The following is a 27,595-nucleotide window of genomic DNA, read 5'->3' as shown; positions in this document are numbered from 1 at the left end:
CATGCGAGTGTAAAAAATGAAGATTGTGAATTTTCTCCTTCACTTTGCTTCTATTCCTGTGAAACACCTAAAGGGTTAAAATGATGACTGAATGTCATTTTGAATACTTTGGGGGGTGCAGTTTTTATAATGGGGTCTTTTGTGGGGTATTTCTAATAAGAAGACCCTTCAAATCCACTTCAAACCTGAACTGGTCCCTGAAAAATAGTGAGTTTGAAAATTTTGTGAAAAATTGGAAAATTGCTGCTGAACTTTGAAGCCCTCTGGTGTCTTCCAAAAGTAAAAACTCGTCACTTTTATGATGCAAACATAAAGTAGACATATTGTATATGTGAATAAATTTTTTTTTTATTTGTAATATACATTTTCCTTACAAGCAGAGAGCTTCAAAGTTAGAAAAATGCAAAATTTTCAAATTTTTCATCAAATTTTAGGATTTTTCACAAGGAAAGGATGCAAGTTACCAAAAAATGTTACCACTACGTTAAAGTAGAATATGTCACGAAAAAACAATCTCGGAATAAGAATGATAACTAAAAGCATTCCAGAGTTATTAATGTTTAAAGTGACAGTGGTCAGATGTGCAAAAAACGCTCTGGTCCTTAAGGCCAAAATGGGCTTGGTCCTGAAGGGGTTAATACAAATTTTTACCTGGGGTGCCCAAACTTTTGATCCCCACTGTATCATGTAAAGGCCATGATGTAAAAATATGTTATGTAACTTTTGCACTTAGTAGGGTACATTGTAGTTTTATGATTCTCAACTATTTTTTCATGGCATCCACAAAGCTGTATTCATAGTAGACATGTTCCTAAGATATACAAGTGCACATGTAAACACAAATCTAGGTGGTAACTGGGCCCCAATATGCTGTAGCTACCAAAACAAAAAAAGCTAAATATAATTTAAAAAACAAAAACAAAAAAACTCTTGAGAATAGTCTAGCCATAAGCCTAGCTTTTCCATACACGAGAATTCCCAGCTGTCTAGATTGTAATCTTTCCTAATTCTTTTGTTGTCAGAATAACTTATCTGTCCTAAAGTGTGAAGTCCCCACTCCTTTAAAAAAAAAATCAACGTAAAAGCCAAAAATGACAACAGAAATAGTTTATTTATATTGTGACATTAATAACTGGCATAATAAATAGGTCACATCTCAATAAGGGCCACATGTGGTAGAAGAGCTCTCAGCTGATCTTGGTTATCTGCTATTTCACAGATGGGGTTTCCTTGTAAACGCAGGACTGATAGTCGAGGACAGCTACAAAGAGGTTGGAGGGTCAAAACATTCTCTATTTCTGAGATACTTCTCTAAGGAAAAATAAGGTTACAAGTTGACAATTACACAGAGACAATTTATAAACACATGCTAATACTTGAATCATCTGCAATGCTACAGAGTAGTTCTATAGAAGTTTACTGGCGCTTTATTCCAGACTGGTCTGTAATATGGTCATATACTATTTAGTAATAGTATACAGTCATGGCTGTAAATGTTGGCACCCCTGAAATTTTTGTTGAAAATGAAGTATTTCTCACAGAAAAGGATTGCAGTAACACATGTTTTGCTATACACATGTTTATTCCCTTTGTGTGTATAAGAACTAAACCAAAAAAAAGCGAGGAAAAAAAAAAAATTGGACATAATGTCACCCCAAACTCCAAAAATGGGCTGGACAAAATTATTGGCACCCTTTCAAAATTGTGGAAAAATAAGATTGTTTCAAGCATGTGATGCTCCTTTAAACTCACCTGGGGCAAGTAACAGGAAATCACACCTGAAAGCAGATAAAAAGGAGAGAAGTTCACTTAGTCTTTGCATTGTGTGTCTGTGTGTGTCACACTAATCATGCACAACAGAAAGAGGAGGAGAGAACTGTCTGAGGACTTGAGAACCAAAATTGTGGAAAATATCAACAATCTCATGGTTGCTAGTCCATCTCCAGAGATCTAGATTTGCCTTTGTCCACAGACCGCAACATTATCAAGATGTTTGCAACCCATGGCACTGTAGCTAATCTCCCTGGGCGTGGACGGAAGATGAAAATTGTGGAAAGGTGTCAACGCAGAATAGTCCAAATGGTGGATAAGCAGCCCCAAACAAGTTCCAAAGATATTCAACCTGTCCTGCAGGCTCAGGGAGCATCAGTGTCAGCACGAACTATCTGTTGACATTTAAATGAAATGCTATGGCAGGAGACCCAGGAGGACCCCACTGCTGACACAGAGACATAAAAAGCAAGATTACATTTTGCGAAAATGAACTTGAGTAAGCCAAAATCCTTCTGGGAAAACGTCTTGTGGACAGATGTGACCAAGATAGAGCTTTTTGGTAAAGCACATCATTCTACTGTTTACCGAAAATGGAATGAGGCCTACAAAGAAAAGAACACAGTACCTACAGTGAAATATGGTGGAGATTCAATGATGTTTTGGGGTTGTTTTGCTGCCTCTGACACTGGGTGCCTTTAAAGTGTGCAAGGCATCATGAAATCTGAGGATTTTGGGTCTCACTGTATAGCCCAGTGTCAGAAAGCTGGGTTTGCTTCTGAGATCTTGGGTCTTACAGCAGGACAATGACACCAAACATATGTCAAAAAGCACCTAGAAATGGATGGCAACAAAGCGCTGGAGAGTTCTGAAGTGGCCAGCAATGAGTCCAGATCTAAATCCTATTGAACACCTGTGGAGAGATCTTAAAATTTCTGTTGGGAAAAGGCGCCCTTCCAATAAGAGAGACCTGGAGCAGTTTGCAAAGGAAGAGTGGTCCAACATTCCGGCTGAGAGGTGTAAGAAGCATATTGATGGTTATAGGAAGCGACTGATTTCAGTAATTTTTTCCAAAGGGTGTGCAACCAAATATTAAAGGGTTACTCCGGTGGAAAACTTATTTATTTATTTTTAATCAACTGTTGCCAGAAAGTTAAAGATTTGTAAATTACTTCTATTAAAAAATCGTAATCCTTCCAGTGCTTATTAGCTGCTGAATTCTACAGAGGAAATTATTTTCTTTTTGGAACACAGGGCTCTCTGCTGACATCATGACCTGAGCAGAGCAGGAGGAAATCCCCATAGAAAACATATGCTGCTCTGGACAGTTCCTAAAATGGACAGAGATGTCAGCAGAGAGCACTGTGTTCCAAAAAAGAAAATAATTTCCTCTGTAGTATTCAGTAGCTAATAAGTACTGGAAGGATTAAGATTTTTTAATAGAAGTAATTTACAAATCTGTTTAAAGGGGTACTCCGATGCTTACACATTTTATCCCCTATGGAGACACCCGGGATCATGCACGCGGTACCCAGTTTGTAATCATTCCATAGAGCGTGTTCGCTCCGGGTCTGATTACCGGCGACCGCAGGGCCGGCGGCGTGTGACGTCACACCTCCGCCCCCGTGTGATGTCACGCTCCACCCCTCAATGCAAGCCTACGGGAGGGGGCATGATAGCTATCACGCCCCCTCCCGTAAGCTTGCATTGAGGGGCGGAGCGTGACGTCACACGGGGGCGGAGGCGCTCCGGGGACTGATTACAAACGGGCCCCGTGAATGATCCTGGGCGTCCCCATCTGCGGGACTCCCGCGATCAGGCATCTTATCCCCTATCCTTTGGATAGGGGATAAGATGTGTAAGCACCGGAGTACCCCTTTAACTTTCTGGCACAAGTTGATTAAAAATAAAACAAAACAAAAAAAAACAGTTTTCCACTGGAGTACCCCTTTAAGTTAAGGGTGCCAATAATTTTGTCCAGACCATTTTTGGAGTTTGGGGTGACATTATGTCCAATTAGCTTTTTTTCCTCTTTTTTTGGTTTAGTTCCAATACACACACAGGGAATAAACATGTGTATAGCAAAACATGTGTTACTGCAATACTTTTCTGTGAGAAATACTTCATTTTCTTAAAAAATTTCAGAGGTGCCAACATTTATGGCCATGACTGTATTTAACTCCTAAATGCTGCTATGTTGGCATGGAAAAGTGTTTTTTTGGACTTTGTATATGTGGATTTGGGAAGTTATTCAGACAATGTTACATCTGCACTTGTCTGTAATCACATCCATCTCGGCCATTGTTTCCCAAAGAGGGGGCCTCCAGCTGTTGAAAAACTACCAGCATTCCAGGACAGCCTTTGGCCGACTTACTGGACAACTTACTGACAGAAATGAAAAAAAAAGTTTGCACTAAGATCATGTTCACAAAGCCAAAAATTGGCAGAATTCTGCACATTTGCTTGAATCAGCGGCACTAGGACTGCTCGGAATTGTGCTATCTTCACAGACGGCAATGCATTTCCGAGCAGAGTTTGCAGAAACATCGAACGGTTCAATGGATCTGCAGACGCCGGTATTGGGTATTCTGCTACAAAGAATCCCTCTGCTGCAGTGGAATTACCAAGCTGAATATTCCTGCAAGATTCCACTCAAAAATTCTGCTGTGTGAATGAGGCCTAAGAGAGTCAGTGCAGACATGTTGGAAGAGTGAACAGTTTTTCGACCAAAACACATTATGGTGTCATTTTTAATCCTGATTTTGGCTAAAAATACTGGCCACAATAAAGACTAAAACAGTATCCTCCTTGACTTACACTAATCTAGTCCACTTTTTACCAGACCTCTGATTCTCCAATTCCAATGAAAGTGTGCTACATGATATCTTTCTTCCTCAGTTCCACCTTGTACCAAATCCCTCCCTGCCCAGCTACCTAGTATACCAGACTACTCCTTTCCCAATAGGCCTGTTGCTAAGCAGCTGCATAAACTACCTAAGGCGCTGCAGAGAAATCTCAGCCCTTGCATGGATTATTCATTAGAAAACCTGAAGGACTTCGAATAATTAAATACAATGCAAAACTAAGGTGAAGAGTTTTCGTCATATACTGTATGGATATGTATACACCAACAAACATATTCATCAAATAGGCGGAGCCCATGTCACAGGAAATCAGCTGCCATCCCCACCCAAGGTTACCGTCTAAGGGAAAGTAGTTGGCGATTATTTATAGCTGTGGCTTTGCATTGGAGAAACCTTTGAAGTGAAAATAAAAACAAGCGATGGATCGAAAAGGATACTATTAAACTGCAAAGACAGCTCTTCAAGCTTCGGCAAATTCCACACTCCTTCTAGATGTGAAATTTCATTATTGTCCACTTCAAGCACCTTAGAAGAAAAAAAGCAAGGAAGTGTGACAACGACGACAACTACTGCCACAAGGACACAGACAACAGCAGTTCAGTGTGGGTGGTATTTGCACAGTACAATGGTTCAACACAGACAAATGGAAAGAGGAAAGATGGAGGAAAAATCCAGGCTGCGATTATGTATTAAATAGGAGAACACTTGGGACGACTGACGTGGAAAAGGACTTAGGAGTCTTAGTTAACAGTAAATTTAGCTGTAGTGACCAGTGTCGGGCAGCTGCTGCCAAGGCTAATAAAATCATGGGGTGGATCAATAGGGGCAGAGATGCCAACGACAAGGAAATAATTCTACCGCTGTACAAATCACTAGTCAGACCACACATAGAATACTGTGTACAGTACTGGGCACCAGTGTATAAGAAAGATATAGTGGAGCTGGAGAGGGTTCAAAGACGGGCAACCAGAGTAATACGGGGAATGGGAGGACTACAGTACCCAGAAAGATTATCAGAATTGGGGTTATTAAGTTTAGAAAAAAGAAGGCTTAGGGGCGACCTAATAACTATGTATAAATATATCAGGGGACAGTACAGAGATCTCTCCCATGATCTATTTATATCCAGGACTGTATCTATAACAAGGGGGCATCCTCTACGTCTAGAGGAAAGAAGGTTTCTACACCAGCACAGACAGGGGTTCTTTACTGTATGAGCAGTGAGATTATGGAATTCTCTGCTTGAGGAGGTGGTCATGGTGAACTTCATAAAAAAAAAAAAGAGTTCAAAAGGGGTCTGGATGCATTTCTGGAGAATACACATTACAGGTGATGGATACTAGATTTATCGAGAGAGTTGATATATGAGTCAGGAAGGAATTTTTCCCCTGGTATGGGACAATTGGCATCATGGTTTCAGGGTTTTTTGCCTTCCACTGGATCAACACAGAGACACAATAGGTTGAACTTGATGGTCTTTTGAACTTTATGAAGTATGTCATGTTAAGGGCACTACAGTGCATAAGGGTTTCCTTACTGATGACACTGAAATGAAGTGAAATATGGTCAATGAGCAGAGATCTGTGATTGTAATGGATGGACATGTGGGAGCTCCAGAGTGCAGACGTTATGTGTTGTTCCACACATCAATACATGTTAAAATTAAATCACTAATTGTGGAGTACCTATGAACAATTTAACATGTAGGTGGCTGTTGAATAAATATAGGATACAAGAAAAGCCTCCTAAAGGATCATGTGACTAATAAGACTAAGTTCACATAAGGGTTTGGAAGCAACAGAAGACAGCATAAAATTGCACACAATTTTACAGATTTAGATTTTGACAGATTGAAATGCAGTAATGCCCATAAGACAAAATATTTCATATTTCAATCAAGTTAATCTGACTTTAGAATCTGGACATAGTTGTGATGTTTCAGTTACTGCAATATACAAAATGTGTTGTGCAAATTTGTCAGCCTGTTCTTGCCACCATACAGCTTTGGAAGAAGATAAAGTAAACTCTGGAAGTTCTAAAGCTATAACTCTATATAGAGAGCTGAAATCTTTTGATGAGGTTTTTCTTTTATTTAAATCTTTTAAGTGAAAACGTCTGGGTGCTGTTTAAAGTTAAGCTTGCATACATACAAATCAGGTGACCTCTGGTGGCCGCAAACAGGCCGCAGAGGACCGAGAAGCCAACACAAGATGGGAATATTCCTTTAAAGGGAAACTTTTTTTTATGTCTGCCCATTGCGTTAATAATCTGAAAAACTGATTAAAAACACCCCTATCTCATCAATTACTCTCATTTGCATAATGTTTTTAAAGGAAAACAGTCACTTGTTTTCTCCCGCACTATCCACAGGTACTGATGGATAGTGTGGGAGACGCTGATTAAAATGAGCCCTACCTTGTCCGGATCTGCGCCGTCTTTCTCCCGCAATTGTAGTTTTACTATCTGTTGAAATCTTCCTGTAACTGGCACGGGCGGGGCTTCGGCGCTTAACTGGCACTGAATATTCACCCCCCCTCCCTCCAGTTCTCCCTCTCTTCACCACTCCTAACTGGGGAAGGGGGGATGAATATTCATAAGCGGCGCTGACATCAGTGGCAGTTAAGCGCTGAAGCCCCGTCCGTGCCAGTTACAGGAAGATTTCAACAGATAATAAAACTACAATTGCGGGAGAACAGCGGCGCAAATCTGGACAAAGTAGGGCTCATTTTAATCAGCGTCTCCCGCACTATCCATCAGTACCTGTGGATAGTGCGGGAGAAAAACAAGTGACAGTTTTACTTTAAGCCCTTAATTGTACCACAAAGTCAGCTCCAGCAACAACACCTTTTGTATATTTGTATACACTTTTGTATATTAATGAATCTCCCCTGGAGCCAAAGCAATGCACATAAAGGCTAAGTAAAGCTCCAAGTTCACCAAATGCTCTCATTTGCACAATACTATTATTCAGTTTTTCAGAATAACAGCGCAACAAGCGGACATAAGAAAAGTAACAGGCATCAGTGTGCGAGCCTATACATCTGCCTATACCAGCAGGATAGTATTATACAATTTATGAATCCTAGAAAAGCATCCTTTTTCCAACCAGGCTAGGGGTCCCACAGAAGACAGCTGTAGCTCTGGATTTTACGTTTACTGTAAACAATATAAGGAATCCCTACATGGAAACATTTTGTTAGAGGTTCAAAAACTGTAGCTCCTCTGATAAGCACCTATAACTAAATAGCCATGTACAATAATTCAAAGGAAAACCAGAGAAAAAAATTTACTTCACCCCTATCCACAGGTTAGGGGATAAGTAGCTGATCGCTGGGGGTCCAACAGCTGGGACCCCCACACAAGCTCTGGGACGGGGCGCCGGCTCTCTCAGTGAGGAGCGTGTGTCGTCTACTGGTAGATGGCACGCGCTCCATTCATTTCTATGGGAGCACTTATGATGCTTTATTCGAGTATTTTCGGCACTCCCATAGAAATGAATGGAGCGCGTGCCCTCTGCAGCACATGCTCCTCACTTAGAGCCAGGTCTTGTTCCGGAAATTGTGGGGGGTCCCTGTGGTCAGACCCCCGGCGATCAGCTATGTATCACCTATCCTGTGGAAAGGTGATGAGTTAATTTTTGCTGGAGTTCTCCTTTAACAGAAAATCCCCAATACAACTAAAAAACACTGGACACATACCTCAATATGTCGTAACATGGATAAGTCACTGGGAAGAGTACGAAGCTTATTATTCGACAGACACAAATGACTGACCAATAGCAAGTGGTCTAGGTGATACAATCTTGTCAGATCCTGAGGAAAAAAAAGAAATACTAGATAATGATAATAAAGATCTATAATGATAATATATTTCTATAACTAATTCTGCTTTTATATGACTCTACATTATCTGCATTACCTTAATTTCCAAGCAAAAACCATAAGGGTGCATAAGAGGCCAACAGACCAACATTAACCAAATACTAGCCTCTTAAAGGGTACCTCTCATCAAATAAACTTTTGATATATTTTAGATTAATGAATGTTGAATAACTTTCCAATAGCATGTTAATGAAAAATATGCTTCTTTCTATTGTATTTTTCCCGATCACTCCTGTCAGCAAGCATTTCTGACTCATGCTGGAGTCCTAAACACTCAGAGCTGCCAGCCTGCTTTGTTCACAGCCAAACAGGCTGTGAACAAAGCAGGCTGGCAGCTCTGAGTGTTCTCCTTTGTGAACAAAGCAGACTGGCAGCTCATAGTGTTTAGGACTCCAGCATGAGTCCGAAATGCTTGCTGCCAGGACTGGTAGGGAGACCCCTAGTGGTCATTTCTTCAAAGTGGAAAAATAAATAGAAAGAAGCATATTTTTTAATAACATGCAATTGTAAAGTTATTCTGCATACATTAATCTATAATATATCAAAAGTTTTTTTGATGAGAGGTACCCTTTAAAGAAGCTAATGTCTACACTTTAATGATAGCACTGTGGCGTATCAGATACAGAGTTCTGCAGCCTCTGAGTACTTATATTTAAGAGGGGGCATTTATCATTATATCTACACAGTTTTCACTGTCTATATTTGCATGTTTTTTTACATAATTTTTGATAGAACTTTACAAGTGGAATTCTAAATCACGGTGTACGGTAGAGATGATTATGTGGTGGACATCGATTTATAAACTGCGTCTTTTATTTTTTTTTTTCCCACGCACAAATTTTGCCCAAGTTCTGAATTTATTGCTCAAATATACACCATAAAGAAGGACACTTAAAATGTTACAAGAATAAGTCCAGCAATATGTAATACATATTTAGATTAGACTCTGGTCTGTACAGACTGTAGATACGTATAAAATTCAAACTCCTGCTGTTCTTGATCAGTGCAGGAGATTGCACCTGTGTAGAATGTAACCATGGTGACCATACAGCTGTATGTGCAGAGAGGGAGAAGGAGGTATGACTTTTGGGTTTATGTATATGTGTGATCATGTGTATGCAGCAGAGTTAAGTGTGTGATTGTGTGTATGCAGCAGAGCCGAGTGTGTGCTTGTGTGTATGCAACAGAGCTGAGTGTGTGATTGTGTGTATGCAGGAGAGCTGAGTGTGTGATTGTGTATATGCAGCAAAGTTGAGTGAGTAATCATGTGTATGCAGCAGAGCCGAGCGTGTGACTGTGTGTATGCAGCAGAGCTGAGTGAGTGATCATGTGTATGCAGCAGAGCTGAGTGTGTGACTGTGTGTATGCAGCAGAGCTGAGTGATCATGTGTATGCAGCAGAGCTGAGTGTGTGATTGTGATATGCAGCAGAGCTGAGTGTGTGATTGTGTGTATGCAGCAGAGCTGAGTATGTGTGTGGTCATGCATAAACATAATCACACATTCAGCTCTGCTCCATACACGTGCCGCACACTAATTTGTTTACTAACCAGGGTGCCTCCAGCTGTTGCAAAGCTTTGCAACAATTGTAGGCATTCTCGTTGGTAAACACTGATGTAGAAGTAAGGGGACAGATTGTTTAGCAAAGTTACATATTTTTTAAACCCAGACATTCTGTGTACTTTATAAAGCTTTAGAGTGAGGGGGGGCGTTTCTATATTTGCGCAAAATTTATCAAACGGATGTGCACAACTTTTGTAAATTTTGAGCAAGAGTGTAAATTAGACAGGCAGTGTAAAAGGGTAGATCTGTGTCTACAGTAGGCACCTAATGATAAATGCGTGTGGTTTATTACCTTATTGTATAACTATAGGGAGTATCCCCGTGTACAGTGACACTTAATTTTACCTAATTTCTTGGATCACATATGCCATAATTTTATTTTATACCTAATAAAATCTAAGTTTATGGGGTGGGATAGGAATAATTTTATTTTTTTTACTTTAGGCTTCAGCCCAGGAGTTTCTGGTTATTGTTGTTTTACCTTATTTGAAACAATGATCACATTTGAATCTGCATATTCCATTTTTAAAATGGCATTTTCCATGTGGAACTTGCTGCGCAGGTCATCATAGAAACCGGAACGCATAGGGTCCACAACCTGTGATAAAATATAAAACAGTTAAAAAAGTTAACAGCACAATTGATACTTTTTCTTCAACGGGTGGAATGATTGTTTGACCCCTGTTATGTAATCGTCCACATTGTTTGCTATCCATCAACAATTACACACCTCAATGGAATTCTCAAACTATTGCTTCATACTAACATCCGGTTACTAAATACAATGAACAGAAACAAATCTAATGTCACATAGGGCAGACAATCAGTGACCTGGTTGTCTGGTTTCTGGGCTACTTTCCTCCCACAAATAAGAGAACATACAAATCCCCCTCCATAAACTACTTTGTGAACAAGAAATTCATATTATTTGCACCCCTATAAAACTGCTGTGGAACAACTTTGAAACTAATGTTTGTTAAATAGAATCAGCAGTGATTGTAATTCACAAGCAAACAGTAGTTCTACAGCATTCTCTTCTAATTTCTTGACAATGATCAAAATTGTTAGATAAGTCAATATGTTTTCTTAAAGGGGTTGTCCAGCACTTTTTTTGAATAGCGCATATACTGGACTAAAACAACAACAACAAAAAAATACCTACCTCAATGCCATGATGCCGTCATTCTGATGACGCCTTGTCCTTGCCACAGAGGGCACACATGGAAATGACCGCTCAGCCAATCGCTAATCAAAATGGCCTTCAGACCCTTTTATTTTTTCAAATGTTATTATGTTACAGCCTTGTACTAACATGAAAAAGTTTTTCCATCCTTAATCTGAACTCATTACCCCATAATTAGAATGTGAAAACAAAATTTTTATAAATGTTTGCAAATGTATGGAAAAAAATAAAAAATGAACTAACATTTTGTATGGACATACATAAACCTTTGCTATGACACTTGAAAGTTGGGTCTGGGATCTCCCATTTCTTTTTAAGATGTTTCTATAACTTGATCAGAGTCATCTGGTAAATTCAGTTGACTAGATTAGTCTCATGGCTGACCATGCAGATCAGACCAAGAACCAAGCCATGAGGTGGAAATAACTGTCTGTAGAGCTCAGAGAAAGGATTTTGTGGAGGAACAGATCTGGGAATGGGTCCAAAAAAATTCTGCTACACTGAAGGAGCGCAGTAGCCTCCATAATTCTTGAATGGAAGAAGTTTTGAACAAACAGGACTTTTTCTAGAGATGGCCGCCCACATGAAATCGGGAAGAAGTGAAACCAAATGGTCACTCTGGTTGAGCTCTATAGATCCTGTGTGCAGATGGGAGAAAGTTGTAGAAGACCAACAAGCACTGCAGCACTCCACCAACCTGGGCTTTATGGTGAAGTGGTTTTATCTGATAAAACCAAGATAAAACTTTCTGGCCTTAATTCTTAGTGTCATGTCTGGAGAAAACCAGGCACTTATCACCTACCCAACACCACTCCTACAGTGAAGCATGGTGGGGGCAACATTATGCTATGGGGGTGTTTTTCAGCAGTAAGGACAGGGAGACAATGGTCGGTGTTGAGGGAAAGCTGAAGAAAGCAATATAGCAGATAAATCAGATATATTTTTTAATGAAAACATGATAAAGAGTGCTATGAACCTCAGACTGGGCCAAAAGGTAAACCTTTTAACACCACAATGGGGAAGATTTATCCAAACCTGTGCAGATGAAAATTGGATCAGCTGTCCATAAAAACCAATCAATTTTAAAGAGGCCCCTGAAAAATGAAAGAAGCAATCTGATTGGTTGCTATGAGCAACTGTACCACTTTTCCTCTGCACAAGTTTTGATAAATCTTCCCCAATAAAACTAAGCACAAAGGCAAGACAACACAGGAGTGCCCTAGGAACAACCTTGTGAATGTCTGTGAGTGGCCCAGCCAGAGCCCTGACCTGAAAATGACTTCCACTGATGGTCCCCATCCAACCTGACAAAACTTGAGTGGATCCGCGGACAAGAATTGCAGAAAATCCCAAAATCCAGGTGAGTAAACTTTGTGGCATCATACTGCAGGCTAGAATCACTGCAAAAGGTGCTTCAACTAAGTAATGAGTCTGGATATTATGACAATGCAATATTTTCTTTTTACATTTTTTGAACCATGAAAATAATATAGCACTAGAAATACAGCATTTTCAGTAAATTCTCAACACAATGATGATATACCTTGAGAGTATTGAAATAAGGGAGAGACTCCTTCTCATAAAGTAACGGATCCAGGGCACGCATTAAGAGAATTATAGTCAGTAGGCACCCTAGACATAAAATGCAATAGAGGAGAAATCAGGTGATAGAATAAAACAGCATTTGTAGACTAATAACCCACAGAATTCAAGTAAGGCCTAGCCAAGTTTTTTCTCTCATGGAATGTTTGCTAATTGATTTCTCACAGGATAGTCTATACTGGATACACTGTGAAGGACAGAGCCACATTGGACAGTGACTAGGTATGTTGTGCTGCAAGATACAATACTACTAAATGGATTCTTCAAAACCCCACAAACATGTAAGAATCTGCACAGATTTTAGGGTATGCTGCAAACTTGCAAATCGACAACATGCGTATTATGTTGTAGATGTGTTGCACTTTTTACCTGTTCCAATCAATATGCTAACAAGAGTGTTTTGGTGTTTATGTCACAACCCATTTAACTGGTCAAAAAGTTCAACGATTCCTGCAACACACAGCAGGAGTCAAAAATAATACTTCTGGATCATATAATTGATGTCAAAGTATAAGGATTGCAAGATGCAGATTCTCATATATATGTAAAGGGCAAGTAGCATGCAAATAAAAAGGTTTAGAACAAGCTGTGACAGCATGAGAAAGAAAGCATTGTCTAAAGCATTGCTGATAGTAACTGCATGTATTCTGTACATACACATAAGAATCTGCAAATAAAGCCTGTTAAGGGTACATACGTGTACACGTACAGTATCTGCTGCATATTTTCTGCAGCTAATTTTGCTACCCACTGAGGTCAATGGGTAGCAAAATCAACTGCAGAAAATATTCCGTACAATATGTAGCAAATACTGTATGTGTGAATACACCCTCAGGGTAGGGTCACACAAAGCGTATACACAGAGTAATTGATGCTGTACATAATCCACAAAATTTTGTGCAGTGGGAAACACGCTGAATATTCTCCTATGTGCAGACACATAGGGCTACCCACGGTGGCACTGTGTGAGCAGTAGGATTTGGAGGCGGGGCCAGTATGCCAACGTGACTGTAACGCACTGGCCCACCTCCAAACCCCACTGCGCACACAGGTCTACTGCGGGTAGCCTGTTTGTCTGCTCATAGGAGAATATGCAGCTTATTTCCTGCTAAGCAGTGGATTTTGCAAAATGGGAAATATGCTGGGTATGTGCTACGAATGACTCTACCCTAAAGGTAGTTTCCATCTTGGACATGTGTGGTATATCCACAGGATAAAAATATGTTTATGGTACCCATGCCCATTAGTCAAGACTCGCCAATAGAATACACCATGCATATATATATATATATATGAAAAAATATAGAATGTTACAGAACCAGTATTGTGTAGAGAGAAGCATTCCTGAGCACAGTGGAGAAATCACACTAAGTTGGGCCATAAGATGTAACATATGTGTTTTCTTCTTATGTGCTCAGAAATGCTTTTGACTTGATAAAAGGGAAGACTCCCGATAACTTGCCTTTACACAATACTGTTAGTCCAATAAAAAAAGGTATTACAAGATTCTGCAACATCCTATGATTTTGCATCTGCATCACTGATCTAATACAGCTACTCCAAACTACTATATATGTTACCCACATTAAAAGGTAGGGTCACACGTAATGGATCCACAAGGTATTTTACGCTGCAGATCCAATATTATGCATCCTGCTGCTGCTGAAAACAAACCCGGCCCCCCCGCCCTGCTCCCTGGCCTGATCGCAGCGGCAATCTGCCGCTCCAAGCACTGGGGGCCTGCAAGTCGCCAAGTGCACTCAGAAATCACAATGTAGCTGCGATGTCTGAGTGCACTCGGCGACTCGCAGGCCCCCAGTGTGGCTACTTAGAGCGGCAGATTGCCGCTACGAGCAGGTCAGGGGGCTGGGCGAGGGTTTGTTTTTGGCAGCGCTGTCTCAAGCTCTAGGAATGGGATATAAATAAATATAGATCATTTCAGGGAGTGTGCCAGCATGCCTGCAAAGGAGGCACCATTTGTTAACACGTGCATGTCCTGCTTCTCCAAGGATAGAGCACATTTATGGCTGTTTCAAACACACACATCTTTGCCATATATCATAGGATATGAATATTTAGCTATCTAGTAAACAAAGCTACCTCCACAATCATGGGCACAAGGTGGGGGCTTTTAATGTGATCTGTCAGTAGATTAGAGCACATTATAGACATAATGAGACAATACGACAGAATGCTTTTAGCATCCCAGATGCTATAAAAATATTTTATTATATGACCATATCTACAATTCTTGGCAGTACAATTATCAGAAATGCTATTAGTCAGTGTGTGACTACATCTATGAATGCACAGCTCTACATTTGCTGCTGGGTTACAATACACCAAGTCAGTCTGTGCAGATGGTGACACCTACAGGGTACTAACGGCATTACAAAACAATATATGTCAAACCTTTTATCTCCAAAACGCTTGTTATTTCTTTCTACCATATTTAAGGTTCAGTAAACCCTATGACCCAATGATCCCATGCATACCCTTATAATGAATACTTTCATTTTCTCTTATAATATATTTTCAGAAGCACTACAGAAAGAAAAGGTTTTTTTTTCCATTTAATAAGTGGAGCATTGTCCCTCGACCACCAAGCCAGCACACAGTAGCCAATGGTTGCACAATGTTGCTATAAGAACGTGCATCCACTGACCAATATATGCAGGTGTGGTATAACCAAATGCAGCAGCTGCAATATAGTACTGTTCCCTGCAAGACCGACTGCTTTCTTCAAGTGGGTAAAAAGACATACTGCTGTGTCGACACGCTCCCCTGAAGTTTAGCACAGGCAGGTTATATCTTTTTTTGTGCTGGAGGAGCTGCTCCTCTTTGGACAACTCCTATTTGTGCAAAAAGTTCTGTGACAATGGCAGATCAGATCACAAAGCACTCCCCCTGCTCGGACCCTTAACTATTAGCTGATATCTGTAGGGAAAACTGGCATTAAAAGGGTTGACTGGCTTATATACAAACCTTTCTTATACCAGTGCAATAGCCCCCATCTCTGTAGAGTAGAATGGGATAGCTTATGGGATGGCCAGTTAGAGAATTATCTGGTTTACTTTCCTAACATCTCTCGGATACAACAAAATATACAAGCAGGTGATGTTTCTGCACTGCTTGCTGTATCAACATCTTGTTTTATTAAACTATACATAAATCTATCTTTCGACAACACAAATATACATCACAGTTTAGCTTAGAGTAGCTGTCCTGTGTAGCCACATACCAGCATACGGTCAGAATAATTGACAATACATTCCACATAAATGGTGCTTGAGGCTGCCCATTTGGCTTTGAGTTCTTCTTCCCTTTAGTCTCATTTTTAATGTTCGGAATAAGACACCTTTACCAACGTAATTTTTCATGCCACTGGTATGATATAAGATTTGTGCTTTACAAAATTGTGAGCAAGGATTGATGGACTTCCATCAGTACAGTGCAGGCAAGAAGAATTACTGCTATCTAGCGACCTCTCTCTTACCAATCTGTAAAGATCATGACCCACAAATATCTATTATCCATGACAGTTATACCATTCATGCTTTTCTACTTTGGAATTTGGTATGATTGTTCTTAGGTGCTTCATAATTGGCACTAAAGGTTATTGTTCAGCTGATTTAGACTTCAAAATACTGACATTAAAGCAAACAACTGAACTTGTACGCACAAAGAATTTCACCGTACTCATTTTTCCTGTAGAGTATTAAACATACGTACACTTATTTTCAGGTTCCAGCTCCTGCAGCTCCTTGCAAGACTGTAATTCTTGCTGCAATACATTGCTCTTTCCCTCTGAGAGCTCCAAACTGGAAAACATAACATTTTACAGTTATGTTTTCCTTCTAGGTGTATGAACAGAGAAAGCCACATCAATCAGCCAAAATTGTAAGACCCTGTTTACACAGAGCAGAGCAGCACTACTATGGGACTAAAATCCTTGCAAACAATAAATGTGACTAGACAGCAAGACAACTGCTCCTACTATAAAGTCCTATATAAACAACATTTACCTGAAGATCTTATCCTCTGAAGCAGAATCTCGGACCCATGTACTCCGTTTTCCTATAGTAAAAGAAACAAAACAATTGTAGAAGATTCTCAGTTTTTTATTTCCTGTTGACCTATGTTCAGCGGTATTTACCTGGATATAACACACACTCTTTTTGAGCTTCCCCATCTTTCCAGATAACTTTGAAGTTATGCTGACAATGGTCACTGAGACGCTCCTTGGCATATTTACATATCTATCAAAGATAAAGAAACACACATGAGGAAATACACTGGAAGCAGTGAATGCTAGAACGTATGATGGATGTAAGGCTATGTTAACAGTGTGCTCGAGTCGTCACACGGAAATATACATGGGAAGAATTTCCTAGCGCATTACTCTGACAACAGGCTGTGATGGTTGCCACTGTATAAGCGTTAAGTATTACAGTGTCCCATTGTTATGAAAAAAAAGCAACATGCAGTAAGTTTTTTTATTTTACTTTATCTCCACTGCAAATGTATTTGGAATAAGCACTGGGAGCTTTGTCAATATATATGCCAAATTTGTATGCCCTAGTCTTCAAATGTGCTGTGACTACAATGTTAAAAAACATATGATAAAGAGAAAAATGTGACAAGTTGGTAAAAAAAAATGTATGTAAAGTAATATGTAAAAAAAAAAAAAATGTATGCTCATTAGACATAGTGCTAAACAAAGTGCTCAGAAAGTGCTTGCAGTACCCAGAGTAAACTTGGCTTCTGTCTTCCATCTGGTGTTTTCCATGTGATCATTATTGGTTTTTCATCAATAATCAGAATCAGATCGCTGTTTACCTAAAACACAATGGAGACAAAGACTCATATGTCTAGTTAGATAGGTCTCCCTACATGTCCTGGCCGCAAGTCTCTCAGAGTTCGGACTCATGCCGCCTTGGCATGAGTCCAAACTCTCAGTGCAGCCGGGACTCTGACAAGCACAGCGCAGCTCCCTGTCTGTCAATCACAGCAGCTCCTGACATGGCTGGCCGGGGCATTGTTATTTTTTTTATATATGTACACACTGTAGAGCAGTGGACTGCAGACTATGGACCTCCAGACGTTGCAGCTTATCAGGTGACAGACAGCTGAGGAAGAAGTTTGCAGAGAGCACAACAGAAACTACGCAGCCCGCTGACAGCAGCACAGAGGATCTCCCTCATATCCCGGCTGTCTCACCTTCTCCCGGCCAGCCTGCAGCTTCTTCCTCCGCTGCTCCTCCTTGGTCCCTTCCACTTACAAGACTCAACATGGCGCTAACAAGCCCACCTCATCCACCAAAAAGCATGAAGTGAGGGTGGTAGTGAGGGTGAGTGCATATACTGTACAATGCTATGTTTGTTGCATAGTTTTGTGCAGTGTGATCGGTGCTCCACTAATACAGCCAGGCAGGTAAGGGGACCCTCCACCGCCATTTTAGCTCACCTGACCCCCAAACCAACCAAACCCCCCCCCCCCCCAACACGGGGCTATCAAGCAGTGGTTGTTTTAGGTATTAATTGGTTGCTGTGTTGATACTGTGAGCGTCGCTGCCATCTTTTGTCTAATTTTTGGTATGGCATTGATTTCTATTGCTTAAGTAGTTTCTTTATACTGTACTGAACTTTATTATATATATATTGTAATACACATTTTTTGGCAAAAATCCCTGTGCTTCATTCAAGTTGTTTCTTTTATCTAGACAAAATACTACAATTTTTTTAGTCTCTCAGAGGTACGGTGAAGGCCCCATGTATCTCTATGGTAGTCCTTTTACAGCTATATATACAAAACGGAGCAATAATACGTATGTTCTATGCTCCTATGACAGCAGTCACTGGTTTAGTAAAGAAATAACTAGCCAACATGATATTACTTTATGCAGAAGTAAATTTCATAGTAAAAAAGATAGCTCTATTATACATGTACCACTGAATGTATACTTACTAAAACTGGTTGAGAAAAAGTTACTGATATCCAGGCACCAGGTACATCAACAGAGATACATCGGATAGAAATAGGGAGATCAGCTGGAAAATACATGGACAAAAATTATTGTTAAAGATTTGAGGGCAATTGGGGGCATGTTAAACAAATGTATTAGGGGAAATCCCAAAACATGACATGACATATTCCCATGAAAACATTTTTGGCAGAAATGTTACTTATAGATTCCATTAGAAGGCTGTCCTGGATACAAGAAAAATAGGTTCCTTCTTCCTGAAACAGCACCACTCTAGTCCTCAGTTTGTGTGTAGTATTGCAGCTCAGTTGCATTGAAGTAAATAGAGAAGAGTTGTAATACCTCAGGTGTGGAACTGTTTCTGGAAGAATGCAGCTATACTTTTCCAATCCTGGATGGTACTCCGGTGGGAAAAAATTTTTTTTTAATCAACTGATTCCGGAAAGTTAAACAGATTTGTAAATGACTTCTATTAAAAAATATTAATCCCTCCAGTACTTATCAGCTGCTGTATGCTCCACAGGAAGTTCTATTCTTTTTGAATTTCTTTTCTGTCTGACCACAGTGCTCTCTGCTGACACCTCTGTCAATGTCAGGAACTGTCCAGAGTAGGATAGGTTTGCTATGGGGATTTTCTCCTGCTCTGGACGGTTTCTAAAATGGACAGAGGTGACAGCAGAGAGCACTGTGGTCAGACAGAAAGGAACTATACAATGTCCTCTGTAGCATACAACAGTTGATAAGTGCTGGAAGGATTAAGATTTCTAAATAGAAGTAATTTACACATCTGTTTAACTTTCTGGCACCAGTTCATTTAAACAAAAATGTTTTCCACCAGAGTACCCCTTTAACCAACTTAGGGGTTGAATGAAACATCATTAGTCCTGGTTGCTATGTGGATCCTTCAGCAGTAGTTTACTGAAAGTGCCTAATCAGCTGCCTAAACAAGCAGTCAGTAACATATGATGAACGACTGACCCCAGGGAAGACTTTTTAAGGAAGGTGCTCACCTCTTCCAAGAAGCCACCGATTGTAAAACCAGGCACTCTGATCATTTGGGTCTGTAAAGAATGCATTCTGTACCAGTTCTAGTTCTATAAAAAAAAATATAAACTAAATATATTACAATGCACATCATACATACACAAAAAAACACAAAATATCAACCAAGTGAAGAACTATAATAACTGCACCACCACAGCAGTCAAGTTCATATTACAGCATACCTTATATACAGAAGCATGTATTGTCTATACTAACAGGAGTGGATATTCCTGCACATTCCAGAACCTCAAAAAGGTTTCAACATTTAGGGTGCATTCCCACTTGGCATATAAGCAGTGTATTTCACGCTGCACAAAATTTACGGCAGCAGCGGGAAATATGCTGCATATTCCTTGCTCACTATAATACACACAGGGCTTTCCGGCGGCAGCCCTATGTGTGTAGTGAGTTTCTGAGGCGGGGCCGTGTGCCGGCATGACTGTGATGCACGGCTCCGCCTCCAAAACTCACTGCACATATAGGGCTGCCGCCGGAAAGCCCTGTGTGTATTATAGTGAGCAAAGAATGCGTATTTCCTGCTGCTGCCGTAAATTTTGCGCAGCCTGAAATACGCTGCGTATACGCCAAGTGGGAGTGCACCCTTAAATGATTTTCTGGGCAAAGGTCACTGATAACTATCCCTAGGATAGACCACCCATTGCTTATTGGTGGTGCTGACACCCCAAACCCCACCTCTGATCAGCTTTTCAGGTGAGCCCAGATGTAAACACAATTTATGGAGCCAGAAGTCTCCTCTATGTACATTGGGCAGTGGCCGATACTGGGAAGGGTAATCCAGTTCAGCTCTCATTCACTTCATTCAGGAGTGTCAGCAGCCTGCTGATCTGCTATTGGTAACTTGTGAGACATTTGCCTGGGGATCCTCTTCAAATGTGAACACAGTCTTGTCAACCACTTTTCAAGAATGTCTTGTCTTCTCACCTGATAGTAACACTTTTTCAGTCGCTCGGCCTAGATGCTGTGGGTCTGGATGAATCTGGGGAAGAAGCTTGCTCCGATAATGCCAAGACGAGTAATTGGAGAAATTTTTGGTGATAAGGCTGCTAGTAAACTCCAGCTCATCGGCATGTGGAACATGAAATGACTGAGTAACAAATCTTCTGTAATCCCAGCAATGAACTGTGGTACAATAATAGAAGGACAGATAAGAAGGAAACGTTACAAATAACTTCACAATATTATACAAGATTGGTCTCGTGTCAAGAGTTACTTACAGTTCCTTTCATCAATTTCCAAAAATCGATTACAAAGTGTAAGCTCCCTTGACCAGTCTGGTTCTGGCATATGCTGCATGACCCAACAACGATGATACCATGTGCCATAAGATTTTGGGTTGACACGTAGACAGCTCTCTAGAAAGAAGAGCTCTGCCAAGTACAGGGATCGCATCTCTTCATCTGACCTCAAGTACAAATGAAAAAACACAACAACAAAGTATTTATGTGCTTTAACCATTGAACAGTTGGGTCTACTACATGAGATAGAAAGTCTACACAGCTGAGAAAGAAATCTGCAATCAAATTCTAATGCTGAAAATTTCACGGGTACGTTCACAAGCAGAAAATGTGCAGAGTTTCTGCTGCATAACAAATCAACAAAGAAATCCAACAAGAAAATATTTTCCTCTGTAGTATATAGCAGCTAATAAGTACTGGAAGGAAAAATATTTTTTAATAGTAGCAATACAAATCTGTTTAACTTTCTGGCAAAAAAATAAATAAAAAAGTTTTCCACCAGAGTACCCCTTTAAGGCTGCGACTAACGTTTAATTTCCTAATAGATTAGTTGGCCGATTAATCGACTAATCGGATAAAAATAACATTAGTGGAGAAGAAGATAATTTGCGAGTTAGATTAGGGAGGGAGGTACTGAGGGGAGGGGATCGGACTTAAGGTCTTCTGTGTGTTTTAGGTAAGGGATGCATTGTGTGTTAAGAGAGAGTTTGTGGGATCAGCTAGATGCTGAGCTTTGTGGAGGGTACGAGAAGTAGCTTTTTATATTTAAATACATATAATCATTCTCGTAAATATAATTTTCCTTTTTTTCCATGTAAGGGCTATACCCCCCTCCCTGTTACTCACCTGTGGACAGAAAGGAGGGGCAGTACATCCCCTGGTTGTCCATCCTACATGCCCCAGCAGCCTATATAGTGAAAAGGGGGCCAGCCACATAATCTTCAACTTTCTCCATCTTCTCTCTGCAACTATTGCTAAAGTCTGGCCTTTAGCACAGAGCCTGACAACCGGGGACTCACAATAGCTGAAGGAAGCAGAAGATCATGTGTGCTGGGCCCCCTCTTCCTTAAACAGGCTGCCGAGGACCACAGTTGCATATATTCATAGTGATAATCCCTAAGTGTTTGTGAACTTTAGAAATTGGCTGAGCAACTAATCGACCATTGATTAATTGATATTGAAAATAGATGACAACTATTTTCATAATCGATTAGTTGCCGAGTAATCGATTAGTTGTTTCAGCCCTAGTGAAAATACCATAAATCAATTTGAATAAATAGCAGAACTAAGCATGAAATCTGCAGCATCAATTTCACGATGTATGCAGTACATGTGAACATTCATCCTTGTGGATCCACAGCAAAATCTACAGTTTAACATACAAAAAAACTATACTCATCTCATCCATCCCCTATTAGCCCCCTTTGAGGATGGTTCCCTGGTCTCCTGCCAGTCTCTGTTTACTAGCCTACAGCTAACCACAGGCTACAGCAGTCACATGGGTCAACATGCAATCGCTGGAAGCTGGTAAAAAGTGACATTTCCTTAGTCCACCCTGATCAGTCACCACAGGAGAGCCAGGGATTTGCTAAGATAAGCACACTGCTTTTTTTGGGGGGGGGAAGATAGATACTAGGAGAATAAAATTAAATGGTTTAATCCAGCTATGAAAAATGTATCCCCTATCCAAATCAAAGCGGGAAAACCAGGCCCCATTCTGGAGATCATGGGGGGCATTCCAGCGGTCGCACACCCAGTGATTAGACACTGTGGATAGGGGATCCTTGTGGATAGGGGATAAGTTTCTCATAAATGGATATCCCCTTTAACCATACCGTTTTACTAATCGCTGTTTGTAAAGTTATAAAAGCACCCTTTTTGTAGCAGATGAAGAGTCAAACTGTACAGTGCTCGGCTTCCAACCCTGTATGTCAGTCAGCCAAAGCAGGGTAAAAAGGAAAGGGAGGAGGTACTGCAGTTTGCATATCAGTTTGACTCATAGAATAGGTTCACACTTGCAAAGTTCCAGATGGAATAATTCAGTACGGAGGTTCCGAGTTGCCGTCCCCGTATTCCGTAGTGTCAACCTAGCCTTAAGTTGCTACAAATATAATAAAATTAATCTCTCTACCTGGTACAAAGCTGACAGATCCACAAGGATTTACCTAATTCTGCATGATTTGGGTCAGGTTTGCCACTACATTTATGTCTGTGGCTTTCTACAGTCTTAGGAGTTAACAGGGTATGTCTACCTTTGCAACGAGCCTTCATTAAAATGTATCTGTTTTGTGTATAGAGCTTAAGTATAATCCTGCAGTCAAGTATAACTTCTGCCCCCATCCTTGCTAACCTACAGAACACATGTTAGCACGTAGGCACAGATGGAAATTGCTCTTTTGTGGTAACATTTCACCTTTAGCAGCATGTACAATATAATAGCGATACAGATAGAAATGTCACCTGTCAGCACCAAGTGCAAGAAAAACTTCTCTTCTTAAGTTCCATAATGAGGCAAAATCTGGGTTTAGCGTCAATATCTGAGCTGTTATTTCTAGTGCTTCTTTATCCAACTGTCCGGCTTCTCGCTGGAGGAAACAACAAAAATCTGTCATGAAATCACAGATACCTACAGAAGAATTCAGAAGACACAGAAAATTGAAAATCTAAAACCCAGGGTAATAAAATATTTTCTTATTGAAAAGGCAGCTAAAGAAAGATCATTTACAACTAAACTGCAATTGACAGGTATCTAGCCAATCTCCTCAACAAAAATATATATATATGTCAAGTTTCAGAAAACATACACAAACAACTAAATAGCCTTTATCTAGATTTATATGTTTTCATTGGTCCTCCCTATCATCATCATTTTGCTATTTCTTACACTCTAACTGTTAAGGGTCTCAACCCTTTATGATGCTATTTGTGTCTTATTTTCACGTTATTTGGATTTGTACTTCTGAAAATTTCTTTCATAAAAATTACAGTAAAAAATAAAAATAATAATGAATACATTGCAAAATGGAAAAAGCATGTTAGATTAGAAGTGCACACTCACCTTATTCAGCGCAGCCTGGGTGGCACTAACATAGAGTTGTAATTTTTTCTCTCTCTCCTTACGCTTAGCCTCCTGTTGCTCCAAAGTAGTCTTCACTTTAATCCGTCCGTGCTGAACATAAACATTTTTACATTAAGATGAGGATCATGCCAATATGGGGTGTGCAGAGAAATCATAGAACAAAACAGAATGGGCATAGCCCACCCACTGAAACCTCCAATAACCTTATTCATTCTGGGAAGTTATCGTGAACTGGAATTTTATTATTTTTTTTTTTTTATAATTCTCTCTTTGCTGCTCCAGCAAATTGCAAATTTATCATTTACTTACTGTCCCAAAAATGCCCACGTTCCCCCAGAAAGTGATCTAGCTCTAGCCTAATATATAGGACGTCACCGAAGTAGGAAAAGATGGTGACAAGCTGCAGAATTCCACCGGCACAGCACCAAAATAAAATAAGAAGCCCCATAGCACCACATAAAGGGGTACTCCACTGGCCTGCGTTCGGAAGTAAATGTTCCGAATGCTTTTTTTGTGCTGCGGGGCTCAGCCACGCCCCTCGTGACATCATGGCCATGCCCCCTCAATGCAAGTCTATGGGAGGGGGCGTGATGTCCTTGGGTTTTTTGTGAACCCATTCACACTGCAGAATTTTCTGGTCGGAATTTCAGACAGAAAATTCTGATTAAAAAATTCCACCAGAACATCGAACCTGCTCAAATGTTCTGGTGGAATCCGCTCCACAGACATTGCTGTCTATGGGGACAATATCTGTGTGGTACTAGCACCGACTAGTTCTGGCCGGATGTTTTCCATCTGGAGCTTCTTAAGCGTGAACCTGGCCTAAACCTTACTTCAAGATGGGAAGAGGAGTAACCTTGGTTTGATCATTTTTAGATTTTTGAAATTTTGGACGCATGCTCCTTGCCATATTTTATTGACGTATTTAAGCAGGACAACTAAACAATTAATAAATTGCTACTTTCCAGTCCTAAATCATTGGCTAGAACCTTTAAGGACTGTCTGCCAACAGACTATGCCAAATATAGCAGACACAAACACATTCTTTAAATTCAAAAACAAAAAGTAATAACATTTAAATGGGGAAAAAACATTACAAGATTTTCTACCTAAGCATCAGCATTTTGAGATTAGGAGATCCTAAAATAATCACAAGGATTCTGGCCATCATTGCAGGGCTATAAGTACAAAGTACCTGCCAAGGGATCCATTGAAGATTAGATTAAACCCTCGCACAAACATGCTGCCTTGTTACTGTTCCCATGCATTATATTAATTAAAGATTCCAAAAGGAGATGATTAACTGGCACTCCTATAATCTTTTCATCATGTCCATTATATGGCCCCTTAGATGGTAGATGAACTCTGACAAGCACTAATAGGGTGGTGCGATAAGCCTTAGCAGTAAGACATCCAATATTGTTCCACAGTAGAGAAGAAATGAAAGGCTGCACTCACCATCAATTTCATCTGTGCTTTATTAGGATTCACAGCATGGGGATACACATCAAGCTAATGCTTTCACAGGACGAGCGACATCTGGTTCCTAAGGATGCGCAAGGTGCGCAAAATATATGTCGCTCGTCCTGTGAAAGCATTAGCTTGATGTATATCCCCATGCTGTGAATCCTAATAAAGCACAGATGAAATTGATGGTGAGTGCAGCCTTTCATTTCTTCTCTACTGTGGAAAAATATTAATTAAAAAGAGTGCCTATCATAAACTAATCTGTCCATAAAACATCTGACTCATGCGGTCACTAATGCTTATTTTATTTTATTTTTGTACCTTTATACAGGCCTGTATGCCTTCTGAGCTTGTGTGAGGGAGGAAGGGGGTGTGGTCCTGCAGACATGACGTCATCTGAAGCTTGCCGAGACTCACTTCCGCCCTTCTTCATCTCTTTCTATGCCCGCACTGCTCTAAGGGTCGCGCGCGCTGCGGGCTCAGAGTACAGTATCAGGAGGAGAGGCAGGGGGGCGGCAATATTCAAATTGGGTGTGCGCCCGTGCAAGGAGATCGCTCTCTGCCTGTTTCATATACAGGCAGAGAGCGAGCTGTGTCCAGATTGCATTTCTGGAGTTTGTACTTCTGCCCGACCAGCAGAAGTCTAAACTCAGTGCACATGAGGGGGTGGAAATGCAGTCTGAACTAGTAGGGAGACCCCTAGTGGCCGGTAATTCAAACAAAAATTAAACATGTAAAAATAGAAGTATATTAGAAACATTTTTATTTTCATATAAGGATTAACATATTAATGAGAGTGCCCATTTAATGCCATGGTGCAACAAAACTAAAGGAGTACCAATGTAGAACATTCTATCCCTTATATCACTACCATTAAATGGGTGCTCCGGTCCAAGGAGTAAATTGAGAATATAGGAACAGATGAGGTCGGCACTGGTATCGACGTGGTGCCCGGAGATTAGACAATTCTCGGCACTCACTGTTGCTTGCAAAACTTCTTACTCACACATCAGCAATACATACAGTAGTACGCAGAACGCGTTTCGGCAATAATGGTTGATAAACGGCTATTGCCAAAACGCATTCTGCGTACTACTGTATGTATTTCTGTTGTGTGAACAAACATGGAAGAGAAGTTTTGTTAGTAACAGTGAGTGCCGAGAATTTTTTTTATTTACCAAGGAGGAGTAAATTTAAACTGTGTTCAGACAGATGGTTTAAATAAAAAAAACAAAAAAAACAAAACCAACTCACTCACCCACCTCAACGTTTGTGATTGTACCCAGTCCCGCTGAGCAGCACTCTTTGGGTTGGGGTCAGCATGTGTAACTGCCTTCTCAGCCATTAACAGATGACGTAGAACCCCCCTGCAACTGCTGAGTGGAGTGGGGAACTCCACATGCTAACCCCAAGCCTACAAATGTTGAGCGGCGGAACTGGCTCTATCTGAAAGCCAGTGACGGGGGAGCGAGGAAAGAAAGTATAGTTTTTTGGGGGGTTTTATCCACCAGTTTGGGCACAATTAAAAGGGTTACTCCGCTACCCAGCGTCCGGAACATTGAGTTCCGAATGCTGTGTGCGAGCTTCCATGTTCACGCCCGCCCCCTCGTGACATCACGGCCTGCCCCCCCAATGAAAGTCTATGGGAAGGGGGCGCGACGGCCTTCACGCCCACTCCCATAGACTTGCTTTGAGGGGGCGGGACGTGACATTACATGATGGGCGCAAACAAGGAAGCCCCCGCACACAGCGTTCGGAACTCAATGTTCCGGACACTGGGTAGCAGAGTAACCCTTTAAATGAGTAGTCCCACATAGTAAAATGCATCTTCTATCCAAAGAACATGGGATAAGTGTCTAATCACAGGTTGTCCAACTGCTAGGGGCATAAACCCCCCCCCCTGC

The 27,595-nt window shown here is 40.6% G+C and overlaps 1 protein-coding gene across 2 annotated transcripts in view; it reads right to left on the bottom strand.

The window, feature by feature from the left end:
* Positions 1–1,070: 1,070 nt before the first annotated feature.
* The window catches only part of RABGGTA (Rab geranylgeranyltransferase subunit alpha), a 30,135-nt gene continuing 3,610 nt past the window's right edge, over positions 1,071–27,595 (bottom strand). Inside the window, exons 1-15 of one of the 2 annotated variants that reach the window (XM_056525750.1) lie at positions 24,204–24,217; positions 23,606–23,730; positions 21,125–21,307; positions 20,832–21,029; positions 19,856–19,939; positions 18,830–18,912; positions 17,609–17,701; positions 17,019–17,121; positions 16,888–16,939; positions 16,595–16,683; positions 12,804–12,892; positions 10,559–10,675; positions 8,333–8,446; positions 5,072–5,159; positions 1,071–1,298 (exon numbers count right to left, since the gene is read on the bottom strand). In XM_056525750.1, coding sequence (XP_056381725.1) covers positions 1,150–1,298; positions 5,072–5,159; positions 8,333–8,446; positions 10,559–10,675; positions 12,804–12,892; positions 16,595–16,683; positions 16,888–16,939; positions 17,019–17,121; positions 17,609–17,701; positions 18,830–18,912; positions 19,856–19,939; positions 20,832–21,029; positions 21,125–21,299 — 1,434 coding nt within the window. In that variant the 5' untranslated portion in view covers positions 21,300–21,307; positions 23,606–23,730; positions 24,204–24,217 and the 3' untranslated portion in view covers positions 1,071–1,149. Of the gene's footprint in view, positions 1,299–5,071; positions 5,160–8,332; positions 8,447–10,558; positions 10,676–12,803; positions 12,893–16,594; positions 16,684–16,887; positions 16,940–17,018; positions 17,122–17,608; positions 17,702–18,829; positions 18,913–19,855; positions 19,940–20,831; positions 21,030–21,124; positions 21,313–23,605; positions 23,731–24,203; positions 24,315–27,595 lie in introns of those variants that run through there. The other variant, XM_056525740.1, reaches the window with a different exon arrangement.

The sequence above is a fragment of the Hyla sarda genome, chromosome 1, assembly GCF_029499605.1.
Source record: "Hyla sarda isolate aHylSar1 chromosome 1, aHylSar1.hap1, whole genome shotgun sequence".
Classification (NCBI taxonomy): domain Eukaryota; kingdom Metazoa; phylum Chordata; class Amphibia; order Anura; family Hylidae; genus Hyla; species Hyla sarda.
Note: the sequence above shows the minus strand (reverse complement) of the source record. Positions and strands in the feature narration are given on the sequence as shown.